This window comes from Zalophus californianus, chromosome 15, assembly GCF_009762305.2.
Source record: "Zalophus californianus isolate mZalCal1 chromosome 15, mZalCal1.pri.v2, whole genome shotgun sequence".
Lineage (NCBI taxonomy): Eukaryota > Metazoa > Chordata > Mammalia > Carnivora > Otariidae > Zalophus > Zalophus californianus.
The window spans coordinates 11,195,924-11,223,620 of record NC_045609.1 but is presented as its reverse complement, the minus strand read 5'-3'; the positions used below and the strand labels follow the sequence as shown (position 1 = coordinate 11,223,620).

Sequence of the window (27,697 nt, the reverse complement as noted above, 5' to 3'; positions counted from 1 at the left end):
GTCAGCTGTTAGACTACATCCCAGGGATTACTCTCATGGACACAGAATGCCCTTGGGAAGTTTTCCTGTTTATAGTACGCTACAATTAACCGGAAGACTTAATGTTTTCTGTCAATTTACTTTCAAAGTACTTGCATTTGGTGGTTACTGTAGATCATTTGCAAAATGGCACGTTATTTCAATTGATTAATATTGGACTTCTATTATATGTTTTCAGCACTGTGCCCTTTCTGTAAGGGAGATTTCTCTTGTCTTATCACTCAGTATACTGCTCAAAATCTGTATCAACCATCTCAAGTTTGTCTTGAGCTGCATATCGCTAGTTATTCTATTCTACTGGGTTGTAATGCCCCTAATAGCCAATTATTACAAGTGCTGTATTCATGGCCTCTAATCATACATTTAAGATACATTCTTGTATCGCCCTGTGTACTCAGCACCGGTAGTGATTTTGTTTGCAGATGCTTCATGTGGTTTAATTTCTTCTATGATTCATTCATTCACATATTTATTGAGTAGCTATTATGTGCCAGTCACTAAGTTCAAGCAATGTCACAACTTTCTAGGAAGATTACAAAACATTTATATTTTGCTATTATATAAATATGCTATACCACATTGTAGGAAAAAAATGTAGTTAGACAGACTTGAGTTTAAACACTGGTGATCCAGTTATTATTACTTTTTTCATTTATTTTTTTTTAACCAGTATTGATCTAGTAGGTCCCGCAAAGTCCTGCGTGCTAGTGATCCAGTAGTAAACAAAACAGAGCCAAGAGTGGTCATAGAGGCTAGGAGAGGGCACTAAGGGGAACAAACCCAGAAATGCCTGTTGTATATACCTTATAGACTTCTATGGTGAGAGACTAATTCAAAATCAAAGTGTTTTGTTTTGTTTTGTTTTGTTTTTGTTTTTTGCAAATGATGCTATAAGAACACAGAATATGGGGGTTTTATCTAGTTGAGGAGGTCAGTGAAGGGTTATCTGAGGGAGTGTCACTGGGCTGAGGTCTGCAGGAGTAGAGTGAATGGGTTATGGGGTGTGGGAAGAGCATTTCAGGGATAGGGAATGGCATATGCAAAGCCTTGTGGTGCGAGCACACAGGGTGAAGAGGGGGAATTTGCCAAAGACCAGCAGCATTAGCATCCAGGAATCGCAAGTGGGCTTGGGGAGAGGCCAGGTAAGAACACCGTGGAGGTGGGTTGTGGGCAACGTGACTTTGAGGAAGTCGCTCACATTCTGCACCTCACTTGACTCCGTATAAAACACGGGTGATGACGCTTGCCATACAGAGAAGTTGCTAGAAAAAATGAAATGCCAGTATGTCAGTTGCGATCTTCACACTTAGTAGAGACTCCATAAATGGTAGTTGTTGATTATTTTTGAACCGATCGGGCACTGAACCACATTAGATGAAAATGCTAAGAATATTTCATTTTAAAAAGATATTGAAAGTAATTCCAAACTGTTGAAAATTTGGTGTATTCCCCATAATCACGTTCTGTCTCATGTATGCACATGTGCATATGCGCGCACACACACACACACACACAGGGACCGGAGATAGGGTGAGATTTAAGAGAGGTGTGCTCTAAAATCCTGCCGACTAGCATGGCTACGGATATTGGGTGACCTGCTGGGTGTGGATAGAACTCTGATTGCTCCAGGGCCTCAGCCCACTGTGTGGATTTGTTCTCTTTTCCTTTCTTTCAGGTTGTTCTTCCTTTAATTGATCAGTATTTCAAAAACCATCGTTTATACTTCTTATCTGCAGCAAGCAGACCTCTCTGTTCTGGAGGACATGCGTCAAACAAGGAGAAGGAAATGGTGACTAGGTAAACAGCTACATAAAATAAAGACTGTTGTGGAGTGAACTGTATTTGCATTGCAGAAAGAGCTGCTGGGTACCTTGAAAGGGGAGCATGCAGAATGCCCCCCCCCTCCCCCGGCTTCCTGACCCCTGGCCCTTTGGAATCCAAACACTGTGAGGAGGAGGATGCTCTCTGCAAGTTAATACATGTGTTCTAAATGTTGAGCTCTTCTCTTTTGCTGCTAAATATAATGGTGAATGGAAGGAATAAGGCAACCAGTACAGAATCCACAAGTAGAGGCATGTCCGGATTAGTATTTGTGATAAATGCTGCTTTTCACATTCCTTCCTTTAAAATTTCTCCGGATCTATTATTTTTGCCAAAATCTTGAAAAATACAGGCATTTTTCTGGATTGTAAAATCCCATTTACAGAAATTATCTTTTACGATGTTTGTTTGAAAATAATGACCACTTGTGGAAGAAAATGACCTAAAAATATGTACTTTCTGAAGCTTTGCCCTCACACCACTCAAGCTGGTATCTTAGCCATGCTTTCTTCATTTCTCTTTGAACCTAGGTAGTCCTCATAGATTGATTTGTGATTCTGCTGGGTATTTCAAGTCTGAGTTTGCAGAATTCTGCCAAAATTTAGTACGTGTGAGATTCGATTACTCAGCAAATCTATTTCTATATTACCAAATCGCACAGGAATCGACACCAAGCCCTTAGATTGTGTCTGAAAAATAAAATTTATATAAAAGTGAGTAACCTACACGAAGCAAGATACAAGCTTTCCTTGGACTTGACTTTAGTGATCTGTGATGTCATGTGATATAAGATTGCAACAGGGTTAAAAATGGCCGCAAACTTCCTCAAATAGTGATCTTCCTGTCAAGTTGGTAAAACCGATGATAGTTAAGGAAACAGAGAATCCATCCAGGGGCATACTTTGTTTCCACCAACTTTGTTACCGGAAAAAAAGGAGTGAGGGGCTACTTTCCAAGACGTGAACCCCCTTCCCCTTCTCCCTTTGGCGTGGTCTTCTTTCCCCAGGAGAGAGAGGCCCATCCCTCTGCATTTCACAGGCTCACCATCCCCAGGGGACTGGGAGGGTCTCAGCAGCTAGAAAATGCCAGGGCATCAAGTTACCTTTAAACCTCCTGCAGCCCTAACTGCAAAGTCTCCTCACACCCCACCCCACCCCCCCCAGCCTTTCATAACAACAGCTTTGTTCCCAGAGTTGTTGTTGATGTAGCTGTCACTCAATTACGTAAACTAAGAGACAATGCGGTCAGAGACTGTAGGAAAAAAATACAAGTATGCAAACTCTGTTCTTCCCTCTCTCCTGTATCATGTTTTATCTTCATTACGTTTCATTCTTAGAACTGTTCCCTGACCTCAGAAGTAACTAATTTTCCTTTGCCGACTCTCCCTCACAGAATAAATCAGAAGAGCATTGTTATTCTGTGCCAGCCTCAGTTAATGTGGTTTGGGGGCCTGAGGTACCCCCTTCTTATTAACACTGCACCAGACTGTTTTCCATAATGTCATCTTCAGTTTTTCTTCACCTCCTGGAAAGAGGGTTGGCAAAGTTTACTTTTCCCTTTGCCGTTTCCAAAAGAGAAATCCGTCTAAAATAACAATATACAGGACTGAGACACACACTAATAGGAGTAGATTAATTTCATCACAGCACCTGTGCACCAAATGTAGATAAATTTAACCTCAGAAAAATTTTGGAATGAAAAAATGAATTAAGGTAATGATAAATTATGGCACATGCAAAATGCTGTCCAGTCACTAAAAGTATGCATGCAAATATGTAATAACCTAGGACAATGATTACTTAAAAAGTAAAATACATATTTAAATAGTATACATCTAGATTTTTTAAAAAAACCCATATTTGTATATGTAGAAAAATACTGGTAGGGAAGAAACTTGATTTTAATAATTGTTTTCATTGGGGGAAGTATAGTAGATATTTTTTCTTACTACTTTTGTATATTTTTAAAGTTTTTAAAGTGAAAAACCTTTTATAATCCTAAAAATGTGTTTTAAAACAACCGAAATCACCATCAAACTAATAAAAACCGACTAAAATTTTTGTTTGCTATGTTAAAATGGAATCACTGAGATTTATAAATGTGTGATTTCTTACCACTTCAGTTAAATATTACTTCAGTGAACAAAATTGGTAAAAAAAAAAAAAAATAGGATAAAACCCAACAAAAAACACTGGCCCTGCTACTGTGGATAAGCAGTCATGCCTTCATACGCAGGTTGAACACTGAAGTGATCATTTTAATTTGTATTTAACAGTTGTGTGTAGCAGTAGTTCTGTGGGTCTAAGTTAACTTGCACATTTAAGAACGGGTTGTTTCCATTGGATGTTTAGATACTTCCTGGCATTAGACCTCACGTACTGAGCATTTACTCTATGATCATGTGTGTGGAAAGGGGTGAGGTGTGGCCTCTGCACTCTGGGAGTGTATCTGGCAATAGCTGGGTATGTGAGTAGAAATACAATTCTAGAAGAAAGCCATGCAGTGCTGTGGGATTCCAAGTAAAGTGAGGCCACACTGGATGGGTGTGGACAGGCTAGAGATAAGGAAAAGCCATGATAACTCACAATTGATCTTAGAGAACTTGTAGGTCATAGATTCAGAAGGGGGACTATTTTCTACATGTAGATAATAGCATAGAGAGTGTAGAATGTAGTAATTTAGGGGCAATGTGGGTTATGTAGATTCCTTATGGAATACTCTAATTGACATTAACTGCCAGAATAAGGCATCATCTTCCTTTTTTCTTTTTAATGTTTACATTTAGTCTTTTTTACTTAATTCATTAGCCCTAGGAAGCCATTGAGATACAGGGCAGTCCGGCAGCAAAAGCAGGATGGAGAAGAATCAGCTTGCTAGGAGGCTGTGACAGCAGTGCAGGCTGTTGAGACAGACCTGCTTCCTCAAATGGGTGGTTCTACCCACTGATTCATTCAGCGCGTCTTTTTGAACGGCTGCCATGTGCAAGGTGCTGTCCTGGGTTTGAGGATGAACAAGCACATAAAACAATGCGGTTCCTAACTCCAGTGCACTTCAAAGTGCAGCTGAGTAGCCGCTTACATGTAGAGCTAACCACTTAGTAAGTTGTGCTGAGTAATGGAAACGTACATAAAGGTCCGGGAATATAGAGAAGATACACGTGCACAGTGGGGCTGGATATGGGAAGCATGGATGAGAGAAAATCGCAGGACAGGGCAATGAGTCCTATGGAAGGTAGGAAGAAGGAGGTCAACATGGTGCTGGAGTTTCGATGATGAGTGGTTGGAACAATATTGGTGGTGACAGCAAAAAGAAATGACAGAACTGGTTTTGAGTAGAAGACGTTAAATTTGGGTAGGAAATCATTGAAGTATATAAGGAAGTAGTAGCAGGTCATTCGGCTGGAGATGTCCAGCCAAAGGTTGGAAATGAGAGTTTGGTATGGGTGGAGAGACCAGAGCAAGAAATGACACGTTCAGAGATTGTACCCCTGTGATGCTCCAAGTTCTGAAAGCAGATGAGAAGGGGGAATGGAGAGAGAAGCAAAAAGGTCTGAATAAACTTGGCGAATTATTCCGTCTGAAGGGTTTTCAGAAGTGGGCTCTTAAAGAACACTGACAATGATTAATTGGAGAAAAAGGGGAAATGCATTGCTGTAAAACAGAATTCCGAGTTTCCCAGATTGAAATAGTCGATGATGCCACGTACCGCAGAGAGCTCTTCAGGATGGAGGTTGAGAAGGTGTTATTAGATTTGCTGATTGGCAGGTATTGAGACTACCTAGGGAGCTTTTCAGTAGAGCAATGAGGTGAAAAGCAAAATGACAAAGCAAGGCATCAAAGCTAAGGAAGTGTAGATGCATTATAAATTCTTAAGAATGTTAGTAATGATGGGATATACAGTAAGGGAATAACAACATTATGGAAAATATTTTTGGAGAAAACCATACGCCAAAGCTTCGTAATGAAACCTTATAGTCAGGATAGAAACTACAATCTGAAAGTGGATGGCACAGGAGAGGAAAAAAATATGATTTGTCTTTTAGGTGCACTTGGTTTTCTACATATCTGTATTTCTCTCTGGTAGCACATTGGCCACTGATTAGGAACAAGTAAAGTTAAGAAGCAGTTGTTACTATAAGAAGTCATTTTTCTCAGACATTCAGTATCCAACAGAAGGTGATACAGAGCAGTTCTGTTTTCCATCACAGCAAAATGTCCTAGGTCCGGATGAATTGGTTTAGAACATGATCCTAGTGTCCTAAATTCAACATTATCTCCATATGTTTCATGCAGACCTAGAGTCTCAGGAAGTGCTAAAGAGACCACTTAAAATAGGTTGGTATACATGTAGAGATCCAAAATGTGTACAACTCTTAAGAAGTTATCACTCTCTTCGGATGGGGACAGACCTTTGTTGAGTTAGCATGCATAAGGCTCAGTGGATGAGGGCACCTGGAAAAGGTTGCTTTAGGTTTATTGTCTTTTTTTTTTTCCTTACAGTATACACAGAGATGAATAATAATGCAGCTCAGGAGGCTGATGTCTTATTTTAAATTCTAATATCTACTTGAACAGATCATTGTTTTCAAAACTTTTAGAACTGCTAGGAGATTTCTCAAGACCTCAAATTCACTTAGACATTTGTCGATGAATGTTCTCTTGGAAAAGCTATACAATGCCCTATATAATTAATTTTCATTCTTACCTTATTGGCATAGTTACTGAAATGAGAAATGGTAGCCAAAACTTCATGTTAAGAAGGTCAGTATCACCAAGGTGATTCCCTGTCTCCTTTCTCCCATCCTGCCATGAGCACGTGACTCCATTTTTTTTTCCCCATGGCATTGTGTATATCCTGACGAGTGTACGTCTGCACAGTGCTGTTCACGGGAGAACTTTGCAAGACAGGATGGGACAGTCAGAATATAGCTGTTTCCATCATTGGAACAGTCAGGCTGGGTGTGGGTAGCACCGTATGAATGGATCGTCAGGGCTAGAGCTTTGGTAAGCTCGGGTTATGCAGATCCTGTGCTCTCCCCAGAGCTCAGGAGAGAGTGGGTAGATGTGACACTAGTATCAGTTGGAATATGGAAGGATAGGTGTCATGGTGGAGATTTGCCAAAGAGTTCCCCTTCCAGCTTGGACTGGCAGGGGAGAAGGAGCCCTGGGTATTAGCAAAGGTTTGTTGGAGTGGACTTGTCCCATGCTGAATCCTGAGGGGTGGGTAGAAGGGAGTGTAGCAGGGAAGTGAGTGAAGAGTATTCCCAAAAATACTTAGAAGGAGCCTACTAGACTGTGGCCTGGTGACCAGCCAGGTCAGTAGCAAGTCTTGCCCAGGGTTCTGGGGTCTGATGTGCGAGTTAGCGCATACCAGCGCTATCATGCTAAATGCAGGCCACCCTTCCTTGCAGTCTCCCCCACTACTGATCCCCAGGGAGGACACAGAGACCTAGAGGAGATAAGAAACCAGCTCAACTCAAGCCTTAGCATTGAGATCCCTTGAAGTTATCCCAGCTGTAATGTTTATCAGTTGTTCAAATTCTCTCTCTCCTTCACTGTGTTCAGATTCACGGGATGCTTTGTAAGGGGTGTGGTCACAGTTGGAAAAAAGGAAAGTTCAAGTGATTAACATACTGAAACTTCAAGTAACCTTTTATGCCCAATGTGCCATACTTCTGGTTTTAAATAATGTCCATGACAACAATAACAAATATTCTAGAATTCCAGTGGTTACATTTGGGCAGATAAAATTTAAGTGTGTTCCTTGTGGTATTTGAGTAGTTTTATTCTTGTGGAGTTCAGATAGATGGCTTTTATATTAATTAGCTTTGCTTTCAAGTTTTTTTTGGTTTCTTTACTTATAATATGTGCTTTTTTAACCATGTTTAAGATACGCACTCAGAGATTCTTTCTTTAATACCTTTACTCCACATTCTGCTCAGAGAATTGATTCTTTCTGCGTGACATCATGTTGCTTTTTCCTGCTCATATATCAGCTGTTTATTTTTCTTTTTTCTTTTTTTTTAATTTTATTTTAATTTCTCCCTGTCTTTTCTACCTTCCCTCCCCCTTTTTCCCCCTTTCTCTTTTGTTTTTCTTTTGTCTTCAGCCTATTCTGCAAACTTGGAGTTCTTGTCAGGCATAGGATTTCACTATTTGGTAAGGAGACCCTTGAAACGAATACGAGCATGGCCATCACTTGGTTTTCTTTGCCAGTTTTGCACTGTGTTGTGTGCTGCTATGTTGCATGAATGCATGTTTGCATGGCTGCATGCATGGTCGTCATAGGCCAAGATAAGGTCCTCGAGGTTGTTTGTAAGTAGTATTATCTGCGGTGAAATTGAAGACTGTAACTTTTTCATGCTGGTCCAAAGCACATTTGGGAAAATCAAAAGGTTTATTATGAGAGAGAAAAATGAATGCAAGTGGCAGCTTCTGCCGTATTTTATTTCAGAGGGGTGAAGCAGAACTGGGCCCTCGAATTTGTCTGTTTCTAATAGATTGCAGAATGAGCTGTCAGAAATCAAAAAATTTTAACTGCACTTATTTTAATTTTTTTTTTTTTTTGTAATGCTCTTGACTACAGATCTGCATGTTGACTGCATTCCAGACATTGGAGCTTCATAGTAGAGACAGTGAGGCAAGGACTTCACTTGGCAAAAGGGACTTTTCGAGCCCATTTTTGTTTGTGTCTGGGTATTCTATTCACGTAACTGAAGTCCACCCATCCGAGCACCTGCTTTTGGACACTTTCCACAGGTCCTCCTTGGTGTGGGGCTGTAGGACCCGAGAGAAACTGGCAGAATTTGTATTTTTATTTCCTGTCTCTGCTTTTATAAACCACAAAAGCAAACTTCAGCCCTGTGCACTCTAGGTGATGAGACAGTGTTGGGGTAATATCGGTCATAAAATATTGAGTGTACCGATACACGTGTTGCAAGTTCAATTCCATTTACAGGAAAAGCTAAGGATTATGTCATTTCTTTAAAAGCCACAATGAATGAACGGAGGAATAGGTATGTGTATGTATATATCTTCACACACACACACACACACACACACACATACACAATTAAGTCCTTTAAAACGGTCTATTTTTTGAGAAATGATAGTTTCTGGATATAATTCCTTAAACCTCTGGTTGCTAATTTTATTAGATCCAATATTTGGTGCTCTTAAATTTAGTAATTGAAAGTTCTATTTCATTTAAATTGCCTGAGTTTTTGCATTAATGTTTCAGTTATCCCAAATCAATGTGCAGATTATCTTCAAGATAATTTCTAGTTTACTGACCTTTGTTTGACTTCTCTTCAACATAGAAAAATTTCTGTGAACATTGTGGAGACAGAATTATACACTCTTCAACTTTCTTGTAAAAACAGTGGATTCAAGTGTCCTCCGTTTGTCTTATTACATATCATTCTGACAGGGACCCCTTTTCTCAAGTGCAGTGTTTGCATTCTTACTAATGAGCATAATAATACTTTCTTGTGTGCTATTTCTAACTTCTTGCATATTGTAAATTCTTGGTTTTCTATGTTACATTTCACTATAATTTTCTTTAAAATTTTTTGAGGTATTCCATATATAGAACAAAGTACACAAATCTTGAAGATAGCTTAATGATATAGTTTGTTGAAATTTTCCATATATATATGGATCAAGACATAGAACATTTCCAGCATCTCAGAAGCCTCCCTTGTGCCATTTTCCAATTTATTACCTTCTGCAAAGAAATTATATGTAGACCTCCATTACCGTGGGTTAATTTTGCCTATTCTTTAATCTCCTGTTTTTTTTAAGGGTCCAGTAATTGAAGATAAATGCACAATAAAACTTGTCATACCTCGACTTTAACATCCATTCCATCCCTCTATGATGCTGATATCCCATTTAGGCACTGTATCTTAAACCCCTTAGCCTTTAAATACTATTACTTTTATTTTTAACAGGAATTTACTGGAGAGCTACTATGTGTCTTTCCCTCAAAAGTGTATTTGTGTGTCTTCTTTATATTATTCTAGCCTCTCTTGTTTTCATTGTTTCAAATTTTGCTTGACATTTGCCTGTAAAGTAATACAAACTTCAAGAGGCCTTCATTAATCAAACATTTTCTAATACAGACTGGTCAAGTTATTGGAATTTTAAGTCTTATCCATGTCATGTCTACACTTGACAGTTATAACCTGACTTTAGACACTAATAGGATGTCCCGGGAAAATAGTGGGCTTCAAATAGAAAAACCTAGATTTAAACCTAGATTTAGGTGCTGTATTTGCAACTAGACCAGCTGAATGATTTAGATAAAGGACTTGACTTCTCTGAACTCTTGTTTTTCTTTTTTTTTTGTCATTTTTAAAGTAGGTTAAAATGACTCCTGATCTTAGAGATCAGTTGCACATAACTGGTCTAATGTAGGGTAATGAATGCTCAAGTGCTGTGGAAACTTTAACTGTCCAGCTTTCAAATCTAAGGGATTCCTAGTCTTATCTGCACAGTTTTTATTTAGATAAATCAAACTACAAATGAACCAGACTAGGGGACTTGGCTATTTAAAGTACCTGTACAATGAAGGCTTTATAATCTTCCCATTTCCAGAATGCAATGGAAGTGGTATGCCAGGTATTTATTTTTGATGTATCAGTTCTGCCATTGTGGATTTCCTTAAAGAGAGAGACCTAATGATATATATACACACACACACACACACACAGTGGTCCTTTATAGTCCTATTAATCTCTTATTTTTTTCCTTCTCCCTTCTTTTACATGATACCATTTTTCCATATTCTGATGGAATAAATGAATAAACTGATGATCAAAATGTTTTTCCTGTACTGACTTAGTTCAAAACACTTTTTATGACTTAAGCTAAGGGTAAATTAAGATAGTTTGAAATGGAGGTTAGCAAAGAAATACTTGGGCTTTGTGTCTTATGAACAATGAGCAAAGATAAAGATGTAGAAAGATACACATTAGCCTTCAACGTATCAGGAAGGTGAGATTGGAGACACAAGGGGGAACATTAATGTAAACCAACAGACAGAATACTTGTGGTGAGGTCAGGGTTTGATGAGTAATGGACTGTTTATTCCAGGCTGGCTACCAAGTTGTCGTTGTACCTCCAGACCTTATCTGTAGTGGAAACTTATCTGATATATTGAAGATTCCCCCAATTTTGACTTCTCTTTGTGTATGTCTTTTACCTACTTTAAGATATGTTCTAAACATTGAGGCACACTACGAATTAAAGAGATTAGTCATGTTTTTATGTTTCATATATTCTTTTTGAGGTGTTTAAGCTATTTCATTTTATATTTGAAAAAGGTAAGTTTTTTAAAAAGGGGAACAAGCCCTTTTCCCCCACAGAACAGTAGTTCTGGTGTATCCATTAAAGTGCTTTATGGAAAAAAATAATAAATAAATTAGTGTCTTCATAATATATAGATAGGCTTTCTGTTTGAATTCTGAAATGCTTGTCAGTGATTGTAAGTTGGTGCACTCTAGTATTTTAGAAAATTGGTTAGGGCGTAGATAAGACCCAGGCAAGTTGAGAAGTAGTAAGGATCCCACTGGCCATTTTCAAGGACCCATTATTGATTAATGGAATATTGCTTTTAATCCCATCATTTTATCCCACTTTTACTAAGTGGAAATTCTGATCACTAATGTCAAGGCAGTTAGAAAATACATAAGCCCTCCTATTACAGCCCATTTAAGCCTTTCAGTCAGTTTTACAGGAAGCAGAATCCGTAACAAAGCCTCCAACAGGGACAGAGATGGTACCACAAGTGTATGCATGTCAGGGCTTCTTAAGGGCTCTATTTTTAGATATGAAAATAAATCTAATGCTTTAATGACATGCATTTGATGCACCCATTCAATAAACATTGACTGTGTTCTGCTGTGTGGGAGGCATGCTTTCAGGCTGTGGGGATAGGAAAATGAAGGTTTCTGCACCTGTGCACGGCAACCAGGCCAGTCCAGGCATTTGCCACCGGTCCTCCTCCAAGAGCAAACTGACCATTCTCTCTGAATCCCCTCTTGCTCTTCCAAACCATGCTCCACAACAGTTCAATCTTCCCCAAACCCAGTCTCTCCTGTCACACTCCTGCGTATTCAGTGGCTTCCCTTTGCTTGAAAATAAAAAATCTGAATCTGGCCACAACAGTGTTTCACAAAGTGTCCCCAGTGTACTACTCCATCCTCGTTTCCTGGCACTTTCTCACTCTCGATGGTTCTACCTAAGTGGCCCTCTTTCTGCTTCTTCAAAGTGTTGTATTCCTTTCTGCGCAGGGTCTTTGCACGTGCTATAATTCCTGACTGGAATGGGGTCTCCAGACATAGCAGTCACCTCTCTGGTCCTCTACACCCATAATGGAGTAAACCGCTCATCCTTCAGACTTCAACCTAAATATTACCTACTCTGTCAGGAAAACCTCCCCCAATCTCTCCCCCTCCTATTACAACATTCTCACAGCTCCCAATACCTTTCCTTCATCTCAGTGATGATGTCACCAGATTCACATGTCTCACTCACACAAACCTCTCCGCTCACTGAGGGCTTATTGTTGTATCTGAGGTCTGGCACATAGTACATATTTATCAGTATCTGATGATTGAATGAGTGAACGAACTAGGTCCTGCCTTCAGGAAGCCCAGCCCACAGTCTGCTAGAGAAGAGTAGACACTAAGAACGATGCAGTAAGAGCTCTTGATTTTAAACTTTCTTACATTCATGAATAACTGAAATTTTACTTTTTTTTCTTATGAGATTGTGAAAAATGTAGTACCCAGTTGTCCCACAATTTATAAGAATCACATTTTTTTTTTTTTTATTCCTTAAGCTGTACGAGAAAACAGGGCACTTACACTGAACAGGAAGTAACACGTTAAGTAATGACTCTTCAAACATGATCGTTAAACCCGACCAACAAGTGATCCTTTCAGCTACAAGAACGATTTGAGAAGGCTGTCACCAAACAGTTGTCATTTGAAGGCCTTTTCTACTTTCCCATTTTCTGGTGAATTTTTAACATATTAACGAGAGAGCAAATTGTCCAGAGTTACTGGAGAGTTTCCAAATTTGGCTGAGAGACTTCTAGAAAGGCCTGGACTCCAGCAAGCCCTCAGTAACATGATGAGCACAGCACTCCAAAATTTCTTCTGGTTTGACCTCAGTGACCCTAGAGCCCTATGTGGCACATCATTCACTCCACTCCAGTATTAGCCACAGGGCCATTGAACAAGATAAGGATTGTCATGTATTTAAATGAAGCAGTAGTTCTTGTTAAAATGTTGGGTTTTCTCCCTCCAGGTGGGGATGCCTGATTTAAACTGCTGCCTAAATCCTAATGTTATATTTAGAAGAGTTTCAAGAGTGAAGTTATTAATATAGTGGATTCTATCAGTTGGTATCTCTCCCTGATTAAAAAATTAGTGGGTTAAGTTTATGTTGATCCATCTGTTATCTGCCCACTCCCAAAACCCACTGAGGTGTTTAAAATGAGGACTATCTCGTATCAGGAGATATTAGAAAATTAGTCCATGTACGTGTTATCCTTAAGAAGGTTCAGATCGTGCTTGCATTTGTTTCCTAGGACACATAATGAAAGGAAAATTAAAGTACTCAGAGTCTCTGAGGACTGTGCCTATCAAAGAACTGAACCTGTCATTATGCTGGGTATCTAATGGCTCAGTTATGCACAGTCTGCTACTTTTGCTGATTATTGTTGTCATGGCTTGAGGACCATTAAGGTCTTTCCCTAACATAACAATTCTATGGTTATGTTAAAATACCAGAGTTAAAAACCTATAATGAGGATCACATCAGAAAACAGTATTAGAGCAATACAGATGTTTCTTTCCCCTGTACATATTTCTATGGGAGAGAATGTCCTGACTTTGGAGTAAATGAACAGAATATGTAATTACGTAAAATATGTCTTCAGTTTAACTGAAACTTCTCACCAAGTTAAAGTTTCAGTAATTTTATTCTGTCCAGGATTGCAGATTTCAGAAGGAATAAAGTCATTGGCACTTTTCAGTTTCTCTCTATCCCCCCCCTAATTTGAGAGAAGTTTGTATCTCTAGCATAATTTTATGCCTCATTATTAATGAGGATTCTGCCAAGATTAATCATTTCTTCAAAGGAGAGAATGCAATGCGGTATTGCCATGCAAGAAAAGTGAGGTAGAAGAACGAAACTTAGAATGGTGGTTACTGCTTTCCCAGTGGAGGGAAAGTCCCTTCTGATAATACTCCGTACATCAGATGGCAAAACAGAAGCAGGCCATTATATGTCACATTGTGGATAACACTAAAAGCTCCTGAGATACAGAGACCATAAATTAAAAACCACAAAACAATTTGGGAGTAAAATACAAAGAATATTTTGACTCTAACATCTTTAACTTCGTTATTTTTATTTAGAGAGTTATTGTATGAGACTTGGTACAATGATTTTAAAAACTGGACGCTGGCCGTCTGTCGCTGTTAGACTCAGGTATAAGTTATGCTTTTAATTATGTACCTTTTATGCTTACACACTGATGCAAACACACAATCTTAAAGACAAATATGCAATCCATAGGTGTTTCCCTAGGTGTTTAGAGGTGATGCAGGTATGTTTGAAGCCAAAGGAAGTAGTTTGGACCTTAAAAGAGCGTCAGTTGAAAAGTATCAAACTTTTGGTTTTTATTCTAGTCTGAGCAGTGAAGCAATTACACGTAGTTAAATATTTTGAAAATACAACCATCGCTTTAAAATTTTACCATTGTACTACACGTTCACTTGTCTTTCCTGTTTTTACTGATGGCGTGATTGACATTTCTGGTGATGGTGATCTGGAGAGCCTGAAGAAGGGCAGGATGTGGGCAATTCTTATTTTATTTAAAACTCCTACTGCAAGCTTTAATCTCTTCAAGACTAACCATTAGTTAGGCTTTTACCTGTGCTGATAGAATAGATGCTTTTGCTTGGTGTACACCACAAAATGTTGAAGATTCAATTAATACTTTTCCTCGATCTGTTAGGATCCTTTCTCCACCACTTTTCACACTGAGATGTTGCCGTTCAAAGTCATACTGCATCTCCTATGGGGCACCCCGCTTCACGGGGCTTATGGCTTGTGACTTTACAATCACAGAACTTTCACATTCACCATATGCATTTTAATCTGACTCACAGAACTTTTCTGGCCACTGGTACAGTTTCCTCCTCTTCACAACCCACAAGATTCAGTTGAATGCCTGCTGTAGGCCAGACACTGTCCTAGGGGCTGGCCCACAGCAGGGAACAAAAGTCCCACCTCACGAGTTCTTACGAATGGAGGTTTAAAATGCCCCAACCGCTCCTTTGGAAGAGGGCATGGTCAGGCTTAGGACAAAGTACAAACAAGGTCATCTATACGAGGAGCCAGCAGACTGTAAGGGAAAGGGGAAAAGAACTGTGAGTTTTAGGATGAGAGTGAAGGGTCAGCCTCTCTGACTTGGTGCTAAATAATAGTTGCACATTGCTGTGTATCCCGTCTTCCTCCTGGGCCTTTGTCTTTCTCCTTTTCTGTGCTGCATTCTCCTTATCTTTCCCACTTCCAAACATTGGAGGCCCCGAGACCCTTTTTCTTCTGTGTTTATGCACATGCTGACTTACTTCATTCAGGCCCACAATTTTTGAAAATATCTGTATGCTTATGGTGCCCAAATGTAGAGCTCCAGGTCAGATCTGTTCCCTGCATCCCAGATTTGTGTACCAACTGCCTGTTCTGCCTCTCTACCTGAGATCAGCAGGCCCATCATACCCAACCTGTCCAAAGAAGAGCGTGCTACCTCCCCCCGCCCCATGCTGCCCCTCTTCTCTCTCTTGTGGCTCCTTTCTTGGGCTCTTTCCGCATCAGGAAATCTTACCACCATTCACCCAGTTGCTCATACCAAGTGCTCACCCAAACAGTCTTGGAGTTATCTTTAGCTCCTTCCCGTCTCATCTCATGTTCAGGCCATAAGCATATCTTTAAAATAAATTCTTCACTGCGGATACCCTAATCCAAATTCACTGCCATCAATTCTCTGAGTCTAGACGACTCTAGTAGATTCCTAACCGACTTTACTTTTGCCCTTCCAGAGTTTTGCACATGGTGAATTAATCCTTTTAAAATGTAAATCAGATCCCATCCTGTTCAAAACCTTAAGAATGTCTCCCTATTGCACTTGAAAAAAAAAAAAAAAATCAAAGTTCTTGTGCTGGTTGCAAGGCTCTAGAATCTGGCCACTCCCTTTCTCTCTACCTCATAGGGTCCTTCTTTCCCCTGAATCTTGATCATGCATTAGCCACTTCCTTGCCTGGAACACCAGCTCCATTTTCTGCCTCAGACCCTTTGCACATGCTGGTCCCTCTGCCTGGGTGCCTTCTCCCAGATCTATGCATGATTCATTCCTTCATTCAAATCTCTGCTCAGGTGCCACCTTCTTAGAAAGGGCTTGGTGACCACTCACCCTCTTACTCTGTCCAGTTGCTCTAATCCCTAGCCCCTGACATATATGAATATTAATTATATAACATATACTCTAAATTATTTAATTATATATAATTAATATAATCTACAAATATAAAATACTTATTTTGGTGTAGCCTGATATTATGTTTCCTATTGATTTTTTTCTTAAAATTTTATTCCTTGTGTCCCGCATTAAAATGCAAGTACCATGAGAACTTTCTTTTACTTATTACTGGAACTTTGAGAATGCCTGGTATTTGACAAGTATTGATTGAGTGAATGAATCATTAAATGAGTAATACTTCTACGGACCAAAGTGGAAGCTCTAAGACTGCCACTAATCAGTAGACAAGGATGTAACAAATTCTGCGTTTCTGCTGATTTTGTCTTCATTATTACCAGAAATTCTGAGAATCAAAGCACAAGAAGAATGGAACATTTTATTTAAGAACTCAGAGTCTAGCAACGAATACCTTATTTTTTTTTTCTTATTTGTATCGTATCACTAAACTGGCTTATCTAGGTTCCAAGGTAGTTGTTATTTTTCATGTATATTTCATTCATCTTAGACTCTTTTTTGCACAGAGTATAACATACTCAAAAGTTACAAAAACTTACATTCAAATAGGAGTCATTAATCTCTGGGCCCAGGAAATGACTTTGCATATTATAAATAGGAAAGTATAAAATGAGGAAGTAACACTAGCACACTATATTGTGAGTGGTCAAATTACTTTGTAACTTTGGATTCATCATTTTGTTTATTTGCTCACATGTATCTTTATCACAGAGTAGAATGGACATAGTAATTGCATAACTCATATTTCTGTACTTTCTGATAAAACATGCCAATCAAAATGGGTGAATTTCATCTGACTTTCAAGAAAAGTCATCCCCATTTCAATCATCTCGTAAGAAGAGGATTTAACTTCTTCAGCCACTGAAGCTTATTTGCAGGACAGTTTGGTAGTTCTTTTTTTACCAAAGACCAAAAACATTCAGGTGCATTAATTCATCTTAATGTAGAGACACTTGGGTAGTTAAAAGGGAGTTAAATTTATTAGACTTTTAGCCCACCTCCTTTCTTAAACATAAGAGTTCACTTTAAAAGTTGACACACAATATGACTTAGAAAGAAGATGAGCCAGTATGGGGAGGCGAATATATTTGAAGAATTCAGTTAAAGCACCTCAGCCTGGCACAACGCTTTGAATGCTTCTTGAGTATGTCAGCTATTTGATGAGACATGCTTTATCGCTTTTCTCCTTACATTTGCATAACCACTTTTGAGCAGAAAAACCGCATGATTTCAAACTTGATCATCAGAAAATCGTTTTAATTGCGTTATTATGGAATTGTACCACTGGCTAATTTTTGGTACGCAAATCTTACTAGAAAAGAACAGTGAGAAATCCTCAGGGCAATTTACACAGCCTTCTTTTTCCTCTTTAGGAAACGATGCCACATCAATTGTCAACTGCCTTCATATTTTGGGTCAGACTTTGGATGCCAGGTAAGTGGATACATTTTTGTCTACATAACTGTAGGAATGCTACACAAGAATATGAAGACTCACCTTGTCTCTTGATTTTATTCTTTGGAATTGTAATAAAGACTTAAGTGTGGGTGAAAAAATATTTTGTAAATGACGGATACAATGGCATTTTATTGTTTTTATGATCTTGTATAAATTGTTATTCACATTTCAAGTAATTTCTGTAGCAGCTAGGAACGTAACGGAGGGTTGAATTGGGAATGTATCACATGAAGTAGAAACGGTAAGCTCCAACTTGAGAAGTCTTAGTAGCTTCCGGGTGTGGTACCATTGTGCTCCGCATTTGTGATACCATTTAGCTTTATAGGAACAGGGTTTTATTCTTATTTTACAGATGAGTACAGTGAAGCTAAAGATTGCATACCAAGTGTGGAAGTAGACCACAGCTCAGTGTGTGTACTGCGCTTCTGGCAACATGACTGGAAATCCAATAGGTTGCCTAAATACAAAATCAGTGTATCTCAGAGTTGATTCAGCCTTTAAGCCATATGTGTATTTCATTTATTATCCAGGATAAATCTAAATAAAAGTTCCTAAATGTCTCCTACAGAGAATGTGCCATGATGCTCTTTATTTATTTTCACGTTTAAAATTTTATGTGAGGCATTTTGTATAATAAATGAAAAAAAATAAGTAGATGCTATTATACACCTTCATTTCCTACTAGACTTGGTGGTATTAGAGGGTCACTTCTGTACAAAGTTCAGCCTTTGGAGGCTCATTTAGCTGATTGCCACACTTAAAGCACAAAACATCCGTATCATTTGATGACTGGGTTGAGCCGGGATTAAATGTTTCTTTCCCATACAGTGCCTCAGGAAACATTCTGGTTGTGTTGGATTTGGGATTAACTCAACTGGCTCAAAAACTGTGTTTTGTCAGAGTATAAAACAAATACTCTCAAAATTTGAAAATACTGGTAGAAAATAGAAAGCATTACCACTGCCTTTTTGATTGGGGTCCTAAGTAAGTTGACTCTGAAGGCATTTAGGAAAGGTGATGCATTTACAGAGTGATACTGCTTGTAAGTTCAAGTACACTGAAAAAATTGGGAGTGAATTAAAAAGATTTAGTTGACTGAGTGGCTGTAATGGATAAATAGAGAGTAGAAGCACGTTTTATTTGTATTCCCACTTGCTCCTTTCGCAAGGTGTATGTTCTCCCTTCTTTCCTTCCTAGGACCGTAATGAAGACTGGCCTAGAGAGTGTTAAAAGCGCCCTCCGAGCTTTCCTGGACAACGCCGCGGAGGACCTGGAGAAGACCATGGAGAATCTCAAGCAGGGCCAGTTCACCCACACCCGAAACCAACCCAGAGGTGTCACTCAGATTATCAATTACACCACAGTGGCTCTGTTGCCGATGCTGTCATCATTATTTGAGCATATTGGCCAGCATCAGTTCGGAGAAGATCTGATCTGTATGTAAATCTATTACTTAGAGTTTCATTATCTAATAGTACAATGAGAAATTATAAAAGCTCTGGTTACTCATACACTGCCTACTCGTTAAACTGCGCTTGTTTTTTTCCCCACAACATTAGGTTGACATTTGAGTTATAGAAACCATTCTTAAAGAGATAGATCCCTGAGTCACGTGGCTTTACAGAAGGGACCGGTAAAGGCGGTGGTTGTGGGCACTCACTGCCATCTTGTTGAAGTGCAGGTTCTCCAAATTTTACTATTTCTGTGTTCTCTCTTTCCATGGAATTTTTCCTGTGCAGTTTGAGCATGGGACATGCAACGTTAAATGTTTTTGAATTATATCTGAGTCAGTGCTGATTGTTTGTACAAGCTGTTTGTACCAACAAATATGAAACTACGGAGACAAAGTTTGTGTCTAAATCATTGGTCTACTAGGGTGGCTCACATATTTTTTGTTTATAGGTTTCAGTCTATTTTCATGGGGGATTTAATCAGCTGGTTTTGCCTGGAATTCCATAATTATTAAAAATATTCGCTTGGGGCACCTGGGTGGCTCAGTCGTTAAGCGTCTGCTTTTGGCTCAGGTCGTGATCCTAGCGTCCTGGGATGGAGCCCCGCATCGGGCTCCCTGCTCCGCGGGAGGCCTGCTTCTCTCTCCCCCACTCCCCCTGCTTGTGTTCCCTCTCTCGCTGTGTCTCTCTCTGTCAAATAAATAAATAAAATCTTTAAAACAAAAAAATCCACAGATTGCTCAACCCAGTGTGGAAATACAAATAATATCAGACCTGTCCCAGTTTCCTGCTGATATGAACATGAAAGAAGATGTATCTCCTTGTTAAACAGTCAAGTGGGTCTTGACTGCAGACACACCTCTCAGACCCTCAACCTTGTAGGTCTCCCAGGTGAAGCAGCGCTCTGGGTGAAAACCACTGCATTACTCAGTGGGTAACACAACTGCTACTCGCCAAACATTTCCTTGAACCATTATAGGAACATTGCTTACATTGTAGTGTCATGGAAACAGGTCTGGATGTGATCTTTTTGGAGAATGATTTCTCCATTCCTATCATGGTAGATTCTCCAGGAAATAGTAGAAGAATTAGAATTAGAAATCCAGGGTTCTTAGATTTTTTTTTTTTTTTGCCTCTTAAACCTGTCTTATTGGATCATAGATCATCTATAAGGTTTTATTTTATTTTCTGGCTTCACTATAGGATTGACTTACTTATGCCTTGAATGTCAGGTCAGAAATTAACTCACTGCCTCCTCCAGTATTGTCATTACTGTTCACTTAGGTGTTAAAATAAAAGACCCAATCTTTATGTACCTTCAGAACAGGAGACAAAAATCTGTCCTCCCAGATGGTCTTGTGCTTAATTGTATTCTCGAAGAAATCCTTTTTTCTTCTATCTAGAGAAAAATTATAAAAAAAAATGCTCCTGAGAATGTTCTAAATAAATTATAGTACATTTCAGCTCCTTAAAGAAAAGAATTGTATTTGAGAAATAGTTTTTATATTTCATTTTACCTATTTGTTCTAATTTTTCTTTTTTTTAAAGGTAAAAACATTAGTATGCCCTCAGTATGGAATTTTGGTTTCAGCCTAAACTTTCTTAGGACAACATATAAATAACAAGTGTTTTTGTTCTTGTTTCTGTTTTTCCTTAGTGGAAGATGTACAGGTGTCGTGTTATAGAATTCTGACTAGCTTATATGCTTTGGGAACCAGCAAAAGTATTTATGTGGAAAGGTAAGCTGTTAAAAGTTTAACTTTGTATTAATAGCTGTTTCAAGTGTTATAACTATTTCAAGTCTTTGCTTTATCAGTTTTTCCTTAGTTATAAACTAAACAACCAGATAACAAATTGAATTCCTTGGGAGTAATTGAACAATCTTTAAGTTAAATTTGAATTGATATAATAAGAGTCAATTAAATTATGTAGAGAAAAGGTAAGGCAATAATGGTAAAGATCATATTTAATGTAAAGATTAAAGAGAGTGTTTATGAGTTTTATGAAGGAGTTTGCTAGAACAGTTTCTCATTAGATATCTGAAAAGGAAAATAAGCATAAATATTGGCAGTTATTAGGATGAGCTTTATTTTTGCATGTTCTTACGTTCAAGAGGAGGAGATTAGCAGGTGATGTGGACAGGTCAAGACAAAGACCCTACTGCATTTAAAATAAGGGGTCACTGGTAATGACAGCATAAGATTTCTGTGAAAAGGAGAAGAGAAAAAGAGGGCAGTTTTTTGAAAGGCTAAAGAAAATGACATTCAGAGAGAAGACTGATAAATAAATAAATGAAAGTATATTCTGATGGAATAATATTGAAAAGAGGTAAATTCTCCCCAAATTAATCGATAGTTAATTACAATAAAATTTGAAGTAGAAATTTGCTTTTTATTGAACTTGACAAAAGAATTTGAAATTTCTGTTGAAAGAATAACTCATGAGACTAGCCAATAAAATTTTGAGATGAAAAAAGTAATGGAAGGATACTCATTGGCCTACCGAATATTAAAACTTATAAAGTATCAATAATTACAATAGGGTAGCAAGTGGATAGAGATAGGACAGTAAATCAATGTAAAAGGATAATTGGATTCACGCTGCATATTGTTTACCTGCATATTTTTTTCTTTGGATAGATTTATTTATTTTGGAGAGAAAGAGCGCTTGAGGGGAGTGGGGAGAGGCATAGGGAAAAGGGGAGAGAATCTTAAGCAGATTCCGTGCTGAGTGTGGAGCCTGATGCGGGGCTTAATCCCATGAACCTGAGATAGTGACCTGAGCTGAAATCAGGAGTTGGACGCTTAACTGACTGCGCCACCCAGGCGCCCCTTATCTACATTTTCAGTTAATCTCTATTTTCATATGATTTTTCTGGCTTCAAAATATCTTATACTAAGGAAGTTTTATAATTTATAGAAATGTTACTTTATTTTTTATTTGTAGGCTGTTTTTTCATTTCCGTAAATGCTAAATCTATGTTCACAGTTTTCTGCATATATTTATTTTTATTTATTTTAGCTGTATTCTTAGAATTTAGAAATGTACGTTAAAGAGACATATATTAGACATAGACTAGAGGATTATGATACACATCTCACTGTCTTTTCAAAAAATTGTTTCAGTTGACATTGTTAAGTTTTACAAGAGGATCCTTATTTCCTTACGTTTTCCTCATTTCTGATTATTATTCTTTTTTCTATTTAAAAATATAGTAGTTAAAAATGGAATTCCATTTTTCTTTTCACATGCATTTCCCTAGTTTCTGGTTCCTAGCCATTTTTTTTGTGTGTGTTTTCTTTGCCATTTTTATTTCTTTATTTTTTAAATTGCCTTTTATATCTGTTATACATTTTTCTCTTAATGTGTTGGTGATTAATGAATTTTATTTATTAAAACTATTACCCTCGTGCCTATTATTTCTACCATCTTTGTGACTTTTAGCGTTTTCATGACTTTGTAGTGATTATGTATAAATGTATGTACAGATAATGTTTTATGACATGGGAATTTTGATTTTTATTTGACCTGTCAATTATTTCATGGGTTTTTATTCCCCCTTAGTTTAATATTTTTAGACAGGTTATACCGTTCTCTTAACAGCTAGAAATTCAAATATTTATTCTCTTAGGTTTTTCATCCTTTCAGTTTAAATTTAGCTTTTTAATCCATTGCTCATTCAATAAATACTAAATGCCAGGTTCTGTGACAAGCAGTAAGCAAGATGGATGCCTATTCTCAAAGAGCTTATACCTAATGGGGAAACAGAAAAAAAAAAAAAACAAAACCCACAACAGATAAAGTGGAAAATGTAATACTGCCAGGTTATCATGTGTGAATAAGCACACAATAAAGAGAATGACATGGGGTACTCAAGACTGTATGTTTGAGAACATGATTTTTTAAGCTCCGAACTTTCCTCCATTCAACAGAAAGCGGGTAGTAGATAAATCAGGTATAGACCAGTCTGTGTTGGATGGCTTCCGTTTTCTCTATGAAGTGTGCCTCCGCCAAGTGATGGTTGAGAAAGGAAATGTAAGAAGTTCGAGGAGAGTGAAGTGAAGTGATCCTCTCTGGAGGAAGAAGGGAACTTACTAGAAATGAATCTGAATTTCATATTTCTCTTTAGTGTTACGTAGAATTCATATTAAATGTTTAAAATCATCCACCACATGGAAAGTATTGATTTTTAACTGAAATGTAGTTGGCATACAAAGTCACATTAGTTTCAGGTGTACAGCGTGGTGATTGGACTTTTCTATACATTACTCTGTGTTTGCCACCATAAATGTAGTTACATGTATCACTGTGCAACATTATTGCAGTATTATTGACTTTATTCCCTATGCTACACTTTTCATCTCTGTGTCGTATTTTATTTTGTTCTTTTTCAAGATTTATTTATTTTAGAGAGAGTGAGCGCAACGAGTTGGGGGGGAGTTAGGGGCAGAGGGAGAGAATCCTCAAGCAGACTCCCCACTGAGCGTGAATCCCTGCCTGGGGCTCAATCCCACAACTCTGAGATCATGACCTGAGCCAAAATTAAAAGTCGGACGCTTAACCGACCAAGCCACCCAGGTGCCCCTCTGTGACTTATTTTATGTCTAGACGTTTGTGCCTCTTAATGCTCATTACCTATTTCACTTGTCCCCCCAACTCCCTCCCCAAGTAGTGATTTATCAAATATTTCTTTTATCTGCTGATTTAAAATAAAACCTTCATCATATTCTGAGGTAATATATTTACTAGATCATATTTCTAGAATCTCCATTCTGTTCTATTATTTGATTTTTTAAATGATTAGATCATTACCATGTAGCCTGAATTGTTAGTAGTTTGTAATACATTTTAGTATCTGGCAGTCCAAACTCTCTCATTGCCTTAGCAGTACTGTTGCTGTTTCTTTTCTTACTTCTGGGTTTTGTGGGTTTTTTTTTTTTTTTTTTTTGGATAAAATTTGGGATCCTTTTGTTAGGTTCTAATTGTTTGCAATTATAAAGTCATTGGGGGAGATTATAAAAATGAAAATCAAAAGATGAGTAAAAGATATTTTGAAAAAAATGAAAAAGTGACACCATAACTGAGAAAAATGTAGATATTGGGACTCCTGGGGGGCTCAGTCAGTTAAGCATCTGGCTCTTGATTTTTAGCTCGGGTCATGATCTCAGGGCCTGAGAAGGGCTCTGTGCTCAGCAGAGTCTGCTTGAGATTCTCTCTCTCCCTCTACCTCTCCACCAAATTGTGCTCTCTCTCTCTCTCTCTCTCAATAAATAAATAAAATCTTTTAAAAAAAAGAAAAATGTAGATATTTTAATAAGACTCATCTAAAAACAATTGCTATTTCCAGAATACCAACACAAATGATCAGAGTTGGTCTGGGAATTACTAATTGAATCGAAAATTTGAAGTAAATGATTAAATAGGTCACATGAATTATTAATGAAATAAAAGGACTTATCCAGTCAGATGTAAGGAAATAAATTACTTTGGGGTCATACAGGAAACATTTTAGGCTATTAAATTCTTGAGTAAATATATTCCCATTATTTTCAAACATATATTGAACTCATTATATGTGCCAGAATTTTTGCAATTCTGCATCCCTATTTTTAGGTGAGGAAAGCAAAACATTAGAAAGAGTGAGTAATTTTCCTGTAGTGACACAAATATTAGGAATAAGTTTGCGACTCAGGTCTATCTGAATCAAAGCCTGTACCCTTTGTAATTTCTTGATATCCTAAATTATTTTTAACAATGAAATGCTACTCAGTGTTTGAATTAAACTCTGTGTTATTGAATGTCATTCTATGAAGGGATATTTTCTCCTAGCTGACTAAATGCCTAATCATTTTTAATTACAATATTAGGCAATGAGGCATTGTTAATTTTAAGTAATCATATTTTTCAGTTAGAAATTTAGGACTACCTAACTGAATAATGTAATCTTTTCTTAATTAGATGCATTTTGTTGACTTTGAAAATAAAACATTTATATACAATAATTTAAGGAGGTCATAATATGCTGAAATAACTCTCATATTGTTCTACATTTAATAATGTGCCAGTGAATCCTTGGATGCCATAGGTAACTGAGAGAGAGAGAATTTTTGTCAGTGGCAGGGGGAGCTTTGGGTCAGACCCTGCCCTGAATCAACTGATCACAGAATGATTCCTTACGCTTCTTCCTTCCCTTAAAAATGATAAATCATTTTGGAGTGTTATTAATTTTTGGCATTTATTATGTCTTAATATTTCTTAGCTGCTCTGAAATTACTTCTATATAGTAAATTGTGTTAGTCTATTGGTGTCAGTACTTTATTTTTTTAATGTTTATCAATGCATTTATTTACCTAGCAAGAATTCTTCATCAGGTCACTATGTTTAAAAAAGGAAGATGTAAAGAAAGAAAAGAAAGCAAAGCAAAAGAAATGTCCAAACTTGTGGGGGGGGGGGGGCGGGGGGATTTGACAGGGTTTTTCTTTGAATTTGGTCTTCTTTTTTTTTTTTTCTTTCTGTGTGTTAGTTTTATTTTCTTTGCTTTGGTATGAATTTGGTTTTCTTTTTAACTAACAAATAATTGTGCTTTTTTTTTTTCTTTTAAATGGCGGGGACTTTGCTATTGAAAGCATATGATGTTTGCGACATAGAAATTGGATTTTGGAGTTAATTTTATTAGTAGCACTAGTATTATACCTCTTGTAGGTTAAACTGGTCAATTGTAGTATAACTTCTTCAGTTATTTACTTGGAAGACATAAAAAACATAAATATTTTCCACTTGTAGGCAACGTTCTGCATTAGGAGAATGTCTTGCGGCTTTTGCTGGTGCCTTTCCTGTAGCATTTTTGGAAACTCATCTTGACAAACATAACATTTACTCTATCTACAATACTAAGTCCTCAAGAGAAAGAGCAGGTAACACAGAAGCATGTTCAGTATTTGAGATATGAAGTTGAAACTCAATGCATTTATTGTATTTTCCTACAGTGATTTTTTTTTTAATGGGCCATTTCAATTTGTTATCTCCAGTGATATTGGTTCTTAAATGTTATTATTTGGATCTTTTTGGAATGTTACATACTATTCCCATAGGGTCTGTAAAGGAAAATTTGTTTAATTTCTTCTAAGTTAATGAATCACAGACAAATTAACACTGGTAAGAATAAGACAGAATAATGGGCGGAAATGGAAAAAAGTAGATCAATCTGATTTCTGATTCAGTTATCTCCTATAGGTAGTCAGCAAGTGTGTGGTGTTCTTATTTGTTACGTTTATGGATTTATACCCTTCGGGTTCTTTTGTTCACCAGATACGTCCATTTTATTGGGACAGTTTTATTCCGTGGGATTTTTTCTAATAGTGTAGTCCAATTATTAACATTTAAAAACCTATTTTTTTAATGTTTTAAGTCACTGAGACACAATCAGTGACTTAAATTTGAACCTGACCTTAGCCTGCATATGTTTAAGATTTTTATGTCTGCATGTATACTGGGCATCTATAAATATAGTATACCTCATGTTGCTTAGTAGGTAGGCTGAGTAGGTAGGCTCATTTTTTCCCACTCTCCCAGTTAAAAAACCTCTTAGAGCCATTGCTTATGATTTCAAGGATTCGTTTATAAGAACCTATTAGAATTATTTGCTAGGATTGAATTGACTTGGATAAGAAATAGTTAATGTAGCAGAAAGTAGTTATTTCTCTAATGAGCCATTTAAAGCAAAGGAAACAGAGTTCTCAAGGCCTGAAGGTACACAGATGTCCTCTAGTAGCACTCTTTTGTTTGAATTCCTCAAAGTCTGATACAGTATAATGTATTCTATTTGCTCTCCAGTAGCCCTAAAAAGTTCTCAAAACTTGGGCAAGAACTGTTTGCTGTTCACAAATGCATACCTCCCTGTTAATGAGATTATTTCTCTGTAACTAAAACTCATGTTTTTAGGGGAGCTGCTGGTTATACTGATTTTATAATGCCTTTTACCAAGTAAGGAATCTTTTAAAAGCTTGAGTAATCATTATTTAATTTGCCTGTTTTATAATTCTAATTTCATATAACAGGAAGTTAAAGAAAAATATGTTGAATGTGATTTAGCAATATTTCTCTGCGTAAATTCCACAGTATATTTGTAAATAGTAAAACGTGGTTGAGTTCGAGCTATTAATCATCTGTGTAAACCTGCCTTATTAAGTTGTCTTATTTAGGATTTTTGATTGTTGAATACTTTTGCTATGAGTCCAGAATGAGGCAGATTTGTTATTCATTACAGATAAGAAAATGCACAGGGCAGATAATTTACCTGCTTTTGTTTCTGTAACACATCCTCTGCATAACAAAGTAAAGAAATTGCAGTGAATGATTAT

General features: G+C 37.4%; 1 protein-coding gene across 1 annotated transcript in view; it reads left to right on the top strand.

Moving 5' to 3' along the window:
- RYR2 (ryanodine receptor 2) overlaps positions 1-27,697 on the top strand; it is a 732,757-nt gene that overhangs the window by 584,025 nt on the left and 121,035 nt on the right. Inside the window, 6 exon segments of the mRNA XM_027588196.2 lie at positions 1,715-1,836; positions 7,969-8,018; positions 17,802-17,862; positions 19,084-19,322; positions 20,995-21,076; positions 26,121-26,251. Of these exon segments, the coding sequence (XP_027443997.2) occupies positions 1,715-1,836; positions 7,969-8,018; positions 17,802-17,862; positions 19,084-19,322; positions 20,995-21,076; positions 26,121-26,251 (685 nt within the window).